We start from the raw sequence: 13,351 nt of genomic DNA, 5'->3' as shown, positions 1-13,351 counted from the left end.
CACCATGTTCTGTGCTGGATACCTGGAGGGAGGAAAGGACTCTTGCCAGGTTTGCATCTCTGTTATATTCTATTACTATATTTTCAGAGTGGACTACATTTTGTCACTACTGTCTAATTAACATGACCATGTGAAGGTTTATAATTTCAGAAATTCTCTCTCCTCCTCAGGGTGACTCTGGTGGTCCTGTCGTGTGCAACGGTGAGCTGCAGGGTGTTGTGTCCTGGGGCTATGGATGTGCTGAGAGGAACTACCCTGGTGTCTACTCCAAGGTAACATTTCAAAACACCAATTGAAAATATAACATATGGGAAATATTAGTCTGTTTAATGCAACAAACTGACTAATGTCTTTCCGTTTCTAGGTCTGTGTCCAGACTGAGTGGCTGCACAACACAATGGCCAGCTATTAACACCACCGTTGAACCTCCACATCAGGAGGACAACTCAACATTTTTGATTCTTCAGATAGCATATTTCATGCTAGGGATGAAGAAATACAAAAATAAAGTGTTATACATATGAAGTACTGTGTATTCTTTGAACTCCTTTTTCTCTCTGTTAAAATTATTTTCATAACATAAGCTACTTATTTAGACAATCTATAGAGATTTTCAGAAGGTCACAGGCCATTTTATCTAAAATATGTTATTAAGTGATTAGGTTCTTGTTGATATTAAGGACACAAACCTCCAAAAAGTATCTCTTTTAAAAACTTTTAAATGAACCATCACATCACCATCGCTTGTATCAGCATATAAAGATATTAAAATATTACTTTTTCACTCTGAGCCCAGCTGAATGGTAATGCCATATAAGTTTATTTGTGGTTAGAAATTAGCAAGTAGCTAAATCTGGTACAAAACAATTTTCCTGAAATGAATATTTCTTAATATTGATATTTCAATTTTATACACTGTCCCTGATTTAAAAAAAAAAAAAAAAAAATTATTTAATGGGAAAAAAAAGAGTTAGTAGTGGTTAAAAGTAGAATCTTTCCATTTAGATGTGAATTATATGAAGAAAGTAACATTATTATGGCCCGAGCACCGAACGGTGTAAGGACCGTATTTAAATTGTCATGGTTATACTGAATTTTAGATGTTCTTGCCTGAGGATATCAGGCTGATATACAGTCCATATCATTTTTAAGTCACTTCTCAAAACATATTTGTATCATTGCACTGTTCTCTAATCATTTACTCATTTTGTTCTTGTTCCCGTGTATTTCTTTTCTCCCAGTAGCATTTTACCTACTTCTGTTTCTTTTTATTATAATTATATTACATTTTCTTGTTATAAACTGCTTTCTACCAATTGTTATAATGTAGCTAAGTACATTTATATTACTTTATATTTTTACTTCACTACATTTATTTGACAGTTATGATTATGCATCAAAAATAACTTATAAAACATGATACATTATTAAAGATTAAAACTATACATACCCACACAGGTGGAACGAGTTAAATCCCCTCAGAATAGAAAGTTTTCTGAACTTTTTTTGTGCCTTTAATTTTCAGTTCTGTTGCTCATTAGTTGGAGTTGTGCAAAGTTACGCTGGGACTGTCACCATGTACTAATAAGAATGATAATGTTGTAACTTGTCCCACAACAACACTTTTGGGACATCGTCCTGCTCTATAATTCAACTCTGAAATGGGCCACTCTGAGTTAGTACGAATGATAATAACTGAAGTACATGTTGCTGGTAATACTTTGGTGTTTCTACTCAAGCAGGACTTTTACTTGTAACAGATTATTTTCAAAGTGTGACATCGCTAATATTACTTCAGGAAAGGATCTGATAACTTTCTCCACCATTGCTTTCTAGATGTTGAAAGTGCCTTGTAAAACATATTACAAAGATAATGATTTGTTATTCAAGGCAGCCTCAGCCCTCATATCTGAATTTAGTTTTCAGGTAACAGGTGCTGAGAAACACACAGCTGTGACACTGTGTTCATACACATCTAATTATAGAGGTGTCCTGTTTACCTGTGAAATCTGACCAGAGAAAAATGAGCCAACTTTTTAACTAATACGTGGTGGATTCAAACTTTTTCCCAAAACAAGAGACTAATAAGAAACTAAATATAGTTTATAGATAAATGAAGTGGATTAGAAAAGCACAGTGCCCCAGCTCAACATCACATATAAGCTCTATTCACCTTTTCTTCAGTATGAACCAGGAGTTTGCTTGCAATGCACTAAAATGATCAGTCCCTTTAACATTGTTGATGTGTAGATGTAATCTATCTATCTGAGATGTAATCTGTAAAGTAATGAATTTCATTGTGAGTGTTGACTGAATGAAACATGTCTCATGTGGCCACAATGAAACACATTATGATGCTGTAGTTGTCTAGTTAGAATATTTAATATTTTCATGATAGTATTAAAAAAGACAGTGATTACATAACCAAAGACGGACTCAAACTGATACAGATGACATACATCATGGAAAGATTTTTTTTAATTTATGATGTAATAAATATGTACATGGATAAGTTAACTAACATAATAATACAGGATCAGAAGGACTGATATTCATACTTTCCTTTATGACTTTCCAAAATGTACTGATAAGAAAGCTGTACTCACTCCTACAGTGAAAAAGTTTTTTTTTGTGTAATTCTGGAAATGAATCAGTCAGCCCCAACATCCCGCTGCAGAGACTGGTTCCTCACTGACCAATGAGGATGGCTGGACAGCAGGGCAGCTCTCTCTGACTGTGGATATAAACCAGGGCTCCAGGTGAAGTCTCTCATCGACAGTATCACACAGCAACCATGAGGTCTCTGGTCTTCGTTCTGCTCATCGGAGCTGCTTGTAAGTGTGAAGTTTAATCTGAGCAGATTGCCTTGCTTCCTGCTAACAGTACCTCGGTCTTTATCCCAGACTAAAGCTTTATCCATGTCCTGGCAGCAACATAATTATGTTTCAGTATCCCAATGCATAATAACTTTGGGCTTTGGCTGAAAATAAGGAAAAATCACATTTTGCATACAAAGACGTTTCATTGTTGCTGGTAAAAAGTCGAAGTAAACAACTAACTGGTTGCCAAACATGTGTTTCCAGTTGCCACGGAGGACGACAAGATCGTCGGAGGGTATGAGTGCACACCTCATTCCCAGCCCCATCAGGTGTCTCTGAACTCTGGCTACCACTTCTGTGGAGGCTCCCTGGTCAACGAGAACTGGGTTGTGTCTGCTGCTCACTGCTACAAGTCGTAAGCACAGTCCTCTTGTTTTCCAAGATTAAATGTCTGATTTATCTTCCTTAGGGGTAAACAGATAAATATTTGATGATGGGCTCTAGGATTAATCTTCTGTCGTTCTGTTGCTTCTAGCCGTGTGGAGGTGCGTATGGGCGAGCACAACATCAGGGTCAATGAGGGAACCGAGCAGTTCATCAGCTCCTCCCGTGTCATCCGCCACCCCAACTACAGCTCCTACAACATCAACAATGACATCATGCTGATCAAACTGAGCAAGCCCGCCACCCTCAACCAGTATGTGCAGCCTGTGGCTCTGCCCACCAGCTGTGCCCCCGCTGGCACCATGTGCACAGTCTCTGGCTGGGGCAACACCATGAGCTCCTGTAAGTTACACCTGCATTTTAACTGCTAGGGCTACATGTTTTGTTTTCATTTGTGTTATTTGAAACCTTTTTCACCCATACTTTTAGCTGCCGACAGGAACAAGCTGCAGTGCCTGGACCTCCCCATCCTGTCCGATAAGGACTGTGATAACTCCTACCCTGGCATGATCACTGATGCCATGTTCTGCGCTGGATACCTGGAGGGAGGCAAGGACTCTTGCCAGGTATGTACCTCAGTATTGAAGCAGGAATACAGCAACTACTGTATGAAAGGCTTGGTATGACTTGTTGCGTTTAATTGAATCTTTCTGAGTAATTTTACACTCCATCCCCCTCTCAGGGTGACTCCGGTGGCCCCGTCGTGTGCAATGGTGAGCTGCAGGGTGTTGTGTCCTGGGGCTACGGATGTGCTGAGAAGAACCACCCTGGTGTTTACGCCAAGGTAACGTTCAAGGGAGAAAGATATTTAATCAACACACTGTGTTCACTTTATCTTTGCTCAGGCTGTCTGAACTGCAGTCACACACTGATAAGCTGATCTAACTCTAGTCTTTTTCACTTTTAGGTCTGCATCTTCAACGAATGGCTGGAGAACACCATGGCCAGCTACTAAGTGATCCAAGCAAACAAGTTCAGTCCAGCAACTCAACATCATTTGCTGTTTACATTCCATCTTTTGTACTGAATGATATGACAAATAAACAATTTTTAAGCTGATTCTTTGAATCTATTTTTATGTGCAATAATCAGTATTATTCATAAGACTTGGTTGTTTATGATAAGCTTCATAAAATCTAATTATTAATTATTACCCAGGCCCACCAAAGAAAATTCAAACAACGACTCCTTGAAACAATGAAAGACTTTCTAATAATGGCAAAATTATTAATGTATAGGGGATTTACTCATCATTACCTGGTGTTGTTAAGTCTCCTAACACTTTGTCTTTTTCATTCATTATTGACAGTTATTATATAACTCCACAATTCAACTCAAGAATTAAAAATTAAATCCAGGAAGAATTTTCTACATTTTTTATTTTTGTTATTAGACAAATAAACTGGATAAAAGGGTAAAACAACAAACCCTGCCTACTTACTATTGCAAACTAAAGTGTCAGTGCACTTTAATATCCACAACATACAACACTGTAACTGTTCTTGCCTCTGACCATTCCTAGCATCCACAGCTGATTTTGTAAACCTGGCTCACATTTTATTTAAGAAATGATAATTAAATTTGAATCCTTGTTTGATCTTTTTAAGATCCCGCGTTTGATGTTTGTGGAAAATGCTGCTCCCATTGCTGCAACATTTTCAAAGCAACCGTGCCTCCTATAATATGTTTAGATTCTATTAATGCCCTGTCTACTGCAGCATTTGATGAGTTATTTCTCTGTTTCATTCAAATTAAGATTTTAACCTTCTTTACCAGCATTTAAATGGATTTGTCATGTAGCCTGAGGCTCCTGTGGACTTTCTGCAGGTATACCTCAACATTATATAGCACTCGAAGTCTCATAACTCATTAGAAGATGGATGTCTGCTGTGGTTGTTCCCAATTAATAATTAAATTTCCTTCCCCTTCATTTGAATTATGAATAAATTAATTATAAATGCATATGCAAAATAATCTTTAAAGGGGACTTTAAATTTTACATTTTGTCGTTCGTTTTCTAATCTGTCTTGCTGTCATATTCCATTTCATCATCTTTCTGTATCTTGTGTCACAGGGATAATGATGACGAGGGAGAGGCCGTATTCTTGGACAGAGCAGCAGGTGCTTTGCAATCTTCTCTGACTGTGGAGAGCAGATGGGAGATATTTCGGTGCAACTGCCAGGCGATTGATTTCAGGCAGTCTATTGCTTGCTGCAAAAGTGTCAAACAAGATATGTGCCATCATTTCAGCATAACTGACTGCTGAGGGCTGATCCTCAACCAGCAGCTTCAACTAACCTTTCATGGACAAGAAAACAAGGCAGTTGTGGTGAGCATGACATTTCTTTTCTTGTTGAAAACTGAGAGTAATTGCGGTGTTTTTGAGCATCATAATATCTGTGACATTGTGACATGAGTCTGACAGCCAGAAGGCATGTTTTCTTTTCTTCTGATTGCCGCTGTCAGGTGATCCGTCAAAAGATGTGACAGACTTCAAGCTTGTATTGCATCAGTTCCCCGGTTTTTCATTCTTGAGCACCGAGGTTTCAGGAACATCGCAGAATTAATCCCTTCAAACATCAAACAATGTGTCTGTTTCAGATTGGATATTGCTCTAAATCGAATCAGGATTTAGGGAGTCCACGATTGAACTGAACCTTGATGGGGGGGGGCTTTTACTGGTGTGCAAGGCCCATGAGCCAACAATGTACCAGCATCCTCTAAATCCAAAAATTGGCTAATAGCATGCTACCTTCCTGGCATGAACTCACTTTTGTTCACATAGGAAATCTACTTAAATTAGCATTGGCCTTTTAAAGCATGTTCATTGTTATAGACTAAAACTATTGTCAAAAATCACATGGATTTTCTGAAAAAAATTGTATAAAGGAGTTTGAAGGAGGAGAGTGTGTGTCATCTTCAGCTACATGACTTCTGAACAACTAAACACGGACAAAACAGATTATGGATAAAAAAAAAAGGACCATTCTCTGCATAAGAAGAGAATAAACTGTGGTTCTTCTCTTTGAGTTTCTCTTTTTGTTAAAGGACTCCAGGCCAACATCTCAATTCTGAATGGAACACATTTGAACAAATTTCAGTGTAAGCGTGACTCCATTTCAAACTCTGGTAGTGCTCTGACATTGATAAATGGGGAGTTGCGACGTCTGTGCCCTTTCTTTCCACATGTCTAAGGCACTCAGCATTCGGGAGACAGAAAATCAAAATGAAGGCAGTGTTCATGTGCTCCAACGAAACCAAAAAGGGAGACAAAACCTTATCAACACTTTTTGTACAGCATTGGAATACTAAACACCACTGTTGTGCACGCATTAACAGATTAAAGAAGTTAGTCTGTGTCTTATTTTGATGTAAATTCTATAGAGTGATTGTGCAGTGATGTAGGTCCCATGAAAAAATAATTCACACACAATATTTTGGATTTGCTCACAAGCTAATGCTGTTCTGTGGATTTTTAGAGTGAGCTGACGTTAGCTGTTATTGTTCACTCTGGTTTATATTTGCTTTGGTGAAACCCCCACCACTGATTTGAAATAGAGTACTCAGAAATGTCTTACAGTAACACAGTTGCCCAAGAGCAGTAACAGTATTGTCAACAATCATAAAGACACTGATGCATCACAAAGTGGAAGATTTTATTGGCTGTGCCCTTGCTAAACACATCTCATTTTCTCTCTCTCAACCGCTCTCCTGCTGCTTTTCTCTCTGACACTACCCACCGCTACATCCTGTCTCTGTCTCCTTCAATTTCGATCTTTCTCTGGTTCCACCCTCTTTCATGTAGTTCTGTGACAGGAGATCACAGCCTAGCTGTAGGTGGAGAGAATGTCGTTGATCCAGGGCATCAGAGAGCAGACCTTGGTGTAAACGCCGGGGAAGTTAGGCAGAGCGCAGCCCTGACCCCAAGAGACGACACCCTGCAGCTCCCCGTTACACACCAGAGGACCACCAGAGTCACCCTGAGCAGGGGAGAGAAGAGAGTTTACTCCTTCCACCATCTCAGCATCACGCTCCATAAAGTTTTACTCTACATGTTCACAGAACGCCAAGCCTTAATTAATGTGCTATGTAATTGTATGAAGATACCTGACAAGCATCCTTGCCTCCCTCCACGTATCCAGCGCACAACATGCGGTCAGTGATCATACCAGGATAGGAGGCATCACAGTCCTTTTTAGACACAATGGGGACTTCCACACACTGGAGGTAAAATGGATTGAACACTGCAGATAAGAGAAAGAAAGAAAGATAAAGATAGATAGTTGGATTAGTAATTTTGGGTGAGCAGCATCACCACAGAATATACGATCCCTGTGGCTAGCTTCAAAATGTCAACTTTTAAGGAGCTGGGCTATGAAAGCTGTTTGGTAACAGTATGACAGCCGTCATAGGTTTATCAAATTAAATAGATGTGATATTGGTTTTTAAAAGGGTCCTAGAAATCTGTTGGTGTGTGAAAATTCATTCATCAAACAAATGTGAGCTTAAATTAAAATGAAAAATGTCCTCCAGACATTTCAAAGACAAATAAAAATACTTTGCTGTGAACTACAATTTGCATTTAATCTGTTTTTTTCCACACGAAACAGCTCAGTAATCTGGTTAAAAAGTCTTAAAACTACATTTAGCCCTTCTCCCTCCTAGAAAAATACATAATCTATGAAAATGCAAATATTTTTAATTTAAAAAGTTGAACTATCTTCTACTTCACTGAAACTTCCGCTTCTACTTCTCAGTGTATTTGCACTTGAGGCTTCAAATGTCTAAATCACATTGTATAAGTTGCTAATTGAACCAATGAGTGGCTCCAAAGTAGTTGTGATGTCACAAAATCAGGCTTGTACAGACACTCATAACACTAAAAAAAAAACATATAACTGTCAAGCTTCCCTTCAAAGAATAGCCTGAAAATACTGTATGAATGTTTGTGTCTTGCATCCATGCTTTACACTAAACTTAAATTTCGGGGCTTTTTACACAATCTTAAGCCACGAGATCTCAGCACATCTTGTATGGTGATCATACAGTGTTTCTACAGTGCAACTGCACCACCACTCTTTCTCCTAAAGCTAAATGGTTCATAAAAGTGTGATTGTTTTTTGTGACAGTAATAGAGATGGTCTTATTGTTTGTTTGGTCCATATCCGCTAAAACATTGTGTTTCAGGAAATTGATGTTTTTCAGTTGTCACATTTTGTTTCCTCAACAACTTCCTCAACAACAAAACACCAGGAAACAACAGAATCACAGCTGAATAAATATTCTGTTATCATGAGTGAAAGGTTTTCATGACTCTCACAGTCAAGATCAGGTGCAGCTCACCTTCATCGGAGTAGATGTTCCCCCATCCGGACACCGTGCACATGTCCCCAGGTGAGGGGCAGGCTGTGGGCAGGGCGATAGGCTTGACATATTGGTTCACGGTGACGGGGTGTGCCAAATGCATCAGCATGATGTCATAGTCCATGGTCTGGTAGTCGTAACTCTGGTGCCAGTAGATGGCATCCAGTGGCATATACTGCTCTGTGCCCTCGTGGATCCAGATGTGGTTGTCACCCAAGACTGCAATCTGAGCAAAGGGGCTGAAGTAGAGGCAAAGAAGAAAATGATTGTAATGATGTTGGCCATAAACGTTCATACAGAAGCATCTGAATATTTGAATGTAATACAAACTTTTGCCAGCAGTGAGCAGCAGAGATGATCCACTGGTCGTTGATGAGGGAGCCGCCACAGAAATGGTAGCCAATATTGAGAGACACCTGCCAGGGTTTGGAGTGGGCTTCACACCGGTAGCCACCTACAATCCTGTCATCCACTGGGGCTGCAGCTGTGGTGTTAAGACAATATAAAAATGCTTCATATATATCAGAGTTACAATACTTTGTTTTTTTTCTAAAACCTTTGTACATCCATACACCAGATGTGCTTTACCTGCAGCGCCCACGAGTGCGAGAACAATCAGGCCAATCATCATGTGGCTGACTCAAGCCTTTCTACAACCAGACTGGACGTGAATGGTCTGTAACTCACTGCATTTATACCTTAACCCCTCTGTGTCTTTCCATGCACCACCACCCCCACCGCCTTACTTCCCTTCACCTCTCCTCACCTCCATTCCTCCACCCAGTTCCTCCCATCCACCTCAATCTCTGTTCACTCCTCCTGCCTTTATCTCTGTCCTGAAAAATAGTCTTATCTTTTCATATGCAACGGTCATCCTGTTAGTTAATAAATGAGCAACGTCTAACGTATTTGTGGCCTTCAAGAGTTTTTTGTTCACTCTGTTGTTTTACATAAGATCATTTTTTAGATTTCCAGCATGTACCACTTAAATAAATGTGTCTACTCTTTTTTTAAATTTGGATTTGTAGGTATAATAACAGATTGGCCTCAACTGCACATATTGGCTCAAAAGCTTGTGACAGCTGTCTGTCGTGGAAAAAGAAACAACAGCACACAGTTGTTAGTTTACCTTGGAGCTTCTGAGACCACAGATGAGTTGTTTCTCACCTTCACTGGCTTTTATTCAAGGACTTTTCAAAGTGGAGCCATACAACAGCACATTCACTTATCTTTTTTTTTTTTTTTTTGCATATGGTCTCATGTCTAAAAGTTGGTTGTATAACTCTACACTATTTGTATATTGTGGCTTGCCAACAACAGGGCAGAAGTGGGCAAACAAGAAAATAGGAGCATGATAAGATAATAGATTTGGGCTGATGCTTAGTGCCAAGAGGTAAGAACAGAGTGTGAGGACCCAGATGGGGTCAGCCGGTGGCAGGTTGAGCGCATTGGGGCTGGTGGGGTATAAATATGAGCTGGGTTGTTTCCAGGTGTTTTCTGATCATTCACCAGACACAATGAGACTGCTGGCTCTGCTGCTGATGGTTGGAGCTGCTGGTAAACACACAGAAATACCCACATTGACAAAGATACACACAAATTGACATATGTGTACATACTTACTCAAGATTTCAAAAAGATGATGGCAAGTTGCGGATGAAGACTCTTTCTGTTGCTCTCTATCTCTTTCTATGTTTGTGTGTGTGTGTGTGTGTGTGTGTGTGTGACAGTGGCAGTTCCCCGTGAGGATGGACGGATCATTGGCGGGCGGGACTGTGAGCCTCACTCTCGTCCATACATGGCCTCCCTCAACTATGGCTACCACTTCTGTGGTGGGGTGCTCATCAACAGGCAGTGGGTGCTCTCTGTTGCCCACTGTTGGTACAAGTAAGTAGCTATACATTGATGGAGAATTATATATTATTATATGCATTATATTCTCTTGATCTTTTAGTTTTTTACCACTTTTTTTGCTTGATTTTTATGCATTTTATTCCCTTTGAGATAAAAACAAAAGACAAGTGCTTTTCAATTTGAAGTACGTCTGTTAAATCTAAATCTGTATTTGCAAAATAGAGAAAGAGGAAGATTTAAACTGATGTAGAATTATAATGAACAAGTATAATACTGAGAGATGTTTCTGCTAACTTTTTTCTGGTATATTTCACCTCTTGTCTTAGTCCCTATGCTATGCAGATCATGCTGGGAGAACACGATGTGCGAGTGTTTGAGGGTACTGAGCAGCTCATGAAGACCGACACCATCATCTGGCACCCTAGGTGAGTGAAAAAATGAACCACCCTGTCTGAGAATCTTTTTCCATTTGCACGATTGAATGATATTTTAATACATTTTTAAATTATAATATGTATATTTTATATAGTTATGACTACCAGACTCTGGATTATGACATCATGCTGATCAAGCTCTTCCACCCTGTGGAGGTGACTGAGGCGGTCGCACCCGTCCAATTGCCCAGAGGGTGCCCAGTTGCGGGGCTCCCCTGTTCTGTGTCTGGCTGGGGAAACACTGCCATGGGTGACGAAGGTGGGTTTTTAATAGTGATTTAGTAATTTTAATTACACAACAGCTACAGCGAAAATGCATATGAATATGGCTCACAATATGCTTTAGGTATTGAAATTAACCATACTCATAATTCAGAAAAATGGCCCCTGTAATATTATTACTGTATGTATTTTTGTATAGGATTAATATATTGATATATTAATGTGTAACTAGAATTTGACTATTGTAGTTTGTCTAGGTGGACTTAATTTCGCAAACTAATTTCTCCTGTTGGGTGGTCTAATCTATAATGATGCAACATATATTATACACTGACTGCAAATTTGACCTGGTGACTGAATGAATGGGTTGAAGGTAACATAGACTGCACTAGTTTTCACTCAGATCGTCATATTATGCCATCACAGTCATTTGAAAGGTGGTCTGACAGCATGATAATTCTACATATAGTTGCTTTATCAAAAGGAGCAAGTAAGGAGTTGTAAGTTTTGCTATCGCTACATAGCCAACATCAACAGTAACAGCTGTTTACTTACCAATCTAGGAGAAAGGTTACGAGTTCAGCATCAAACTTATTTCCTTTCCTTTCTCCAGTGGTGGAAAGCAACGTCAGTGTTAACTCTAGTTTCTGTCACATCTTCTCTTCCTCTGAAGTTAGCATGCTTACCAGCACGGCTCAGCTAGTCTCGTCACTTTCTGATAGCAAGTCACTGTAGACTTCAATCTGCCCTGAAAACATAGTGCTGTTCACAGTGTGTATCATAGCCTCTTGTAATATAAATACCATGATGGCTGAAGCTCTTGTCAAGCCACAATCACAGGTAAGAAACCATGTTCAGTGGCAGAGAAAACTTAACAATAGCCCCTGTAAATACATTAAGCGGATAGAACTGCTAGTTTTACTTGAGTAAGTTTCTGAATGCAGGACTTACAATGGAGCATTTTTCCTTTATGGCATTACTATTATTTAAGTAGAGTATTGGACAATTTGTGAGGGAATGGCAACATGTATTGCTGCATGCCACAGTGTCGTTTTTAACAATACCACTTGTGGGCACCAAAGTTATACATTTTCAAATTCTACACATAGCTGCTTTAAAACAGAAATTTGGTGGTATTCAATACTTTTCTTATTTTCAACAAATCTAATGAAAATACCAAAACCAGCATTTAATTTATCTTTGTAATATGCACTGTCAATGTCTGTGTAGATCAAGCTCTGCAGGAGACCTCAGTTGTTGCCCAAAGACTGTCAAAAACCCAGAACTGAGCCACACAATTGCACATAATTACACTGAACACACGTTTTATTTTGAGTCAATTGTGCATACACTTTTCTGCTGCTGTAAGTACACACTCCTACACCCAATCTGCAGCTGAAAAAAGTCCCAAACAAAGACATCATTAACAACTGTTGAAGTAACTTTTGTGTGTGAAGTAACTACAGTGCTTAATTGTTGTAAGAAAAAGCTAAAGTATATATTTCATGGGATTTATTGACAAATTAAAAAATGTTGAATATTTTCCGCCTCATCTTGTAAAATATGTCTGTGTTCTGCCTGTTGCAGTGTTCTTACCCTACCGCCTGCAGTGTTTGGACGTGCCCATAATTGACGAACAGGCCTGTGAGAATGCCTATCCTGGCATGATCTCACCCAGGATGGTGTGTGCTGGATACATGGATGGAGGCAGAGATGCGTGCAATGTGAGTTTTATAGTAAATGTTTCCAAGGGTTTACTGGGCTCAAAGCTCTGTATGTGCAGGAGAATTAATCACTGTCTACCGACACTGTGTTTATCAGGGCGACTCTGGCAGCCCTCTGGTGTGTCATGGAGAAGTCCACGGCCTGGTGTCATGGGGTATGGGATGTGCCCAGCCTAACTACCCTGGCGTCTACGTCAAAGTGTGTGAGTTCCTCTACTGGATTCAAGACGTCATGGCAGCCAACCCCTGAAGAAATCACCGGTTTTCCCTCCTCACTTCTTCCATTTGCTTTCCTCTTTTCCCTGCCCTGTATGTTACCATTCATCCCTATTTTCTGCCCCAACTTTTATTTTTCTGTCTTTCTCTGGTGCCTTGTCTCCTTTGAAGTTCTCTCCTTCACACACCCAGACTCAACAAATATGTCCAGAACATAGAAAACACAATAAAGCCATTTGGTCTGTATTCACTTGTCATTTGTCTGTTCATATT

At 39.6% G+C, this 13,351-nt stretch overlaps 3 protein-coding genes and 1 long non-coding RNA gene across 4 annotated transcripts; 3 read left to right on the top strand and 1 right to left on the bottom strand.

The window, feature by feature from the left end:
* Positions 1-525, top strand: LOC147818941 (uncharacterized). Its single transcript, XR_015437453.1, has 3 exons — positions 1-49; positions 171-272; positions 365-525. It is a non-coding gene; the product is annotated as an uncharacterized LOC147818941 (long non-coding RNA).
* A 2,155-nt stretch (positions 526-2,680) lies between these two features.
* Positions 2,681-4,322, top strand: LOC147818940 (trypsin-1). Its single transcript, XM_087174857.1, has 6 exons — positions 2,681-2,834; positions 3,084-3,234; positions 3,355-3,605; positions 3,693-3,829; positions 3,946-4,047; positions 4,171-4,322. Exons 1-6 carry the CDS (start codon positions 2,795-2,797, stop codon positions 4,216-4,218), a joined length of 729 nt encoding a protein of 242 aa, XP_087030983.1. The 5' UTR covers positions 2,681-2,794; the 3' UTR covers positions 4,219-4,322.
* A 2,577-nt stretch (positions 4,323-6,899) lies between these two features.
* On the bottom strand, positions 6,900-9,372 carry LOC111657273 (serine protease 1-like). The gene is made up of 5 exons (XM_023409372.2): positions 9,217-9,372; positions 8,959-9,112; positions 8,608-8,867; positions 7,372-7,508; positions 6,900-7,244 (listed from the first exon to the last, which is right to left on the bottom strand). Exons 1-5 carry the CDS (start codon positions 9,257-9,259, stop codon positions 7,092-7,094), a joined length of 747 nt encoding a protein of 248 aa, XP_023265140.1. The 5' UTR covers positions 9,260-9,372; the 3' UTR covers positions 6,900-7,091.
* Positions 9,373-10,031: 659 nt separating this feature from the next.
* LOC111657264 (trypsin-like) lies at positions 10,032-13,324 on the top strand. Its single transcript, XM_023409353.2, has 6 exons — positions 10,032-10,185; positions 10,359-10,515; positions 10,809-10,907; positions 11,012-11,175; positions 12,726-12,862; positions 12,960-13,324. Exons 1-6 carry the CDS (start codon positions 10,047-10,049, stop codon positions 13,110-13,112), a joined length of 849 nt encoding a protein of 282 aa, XP_023265121.2. The 5' UTR covers positions 10,032-10,046; the 3' UTR covers positions 13,113-13,324.
* Positions 13,325-13,351: the final 27 nt, after the last annotated feature.

The sequence above is a fragment of the Seriola lalandi genome, unplaced genomic scaffold (assembly GCF_002814215.2).
Source record: "Seriola lalandi dorsalis isolate HSWRI2012SDOR001 ecotype SW California unplaced genomic scaffold, Sedor1 jcf7180002054390, whole genome shotgun sequence".
Classification (NCBI taxonomy): domain Eukaryota; kingdom Metazoa; phylum Chordata; class Actinopteri; order Carangiformes; family Carangidae; genus Seriola; species Seriola lalandi.
The sequence above is the reverse complement of the archived record's forward strand: the minus strand, read 5'-3'. Positions and strand labels throughout refer to the sequence as shown.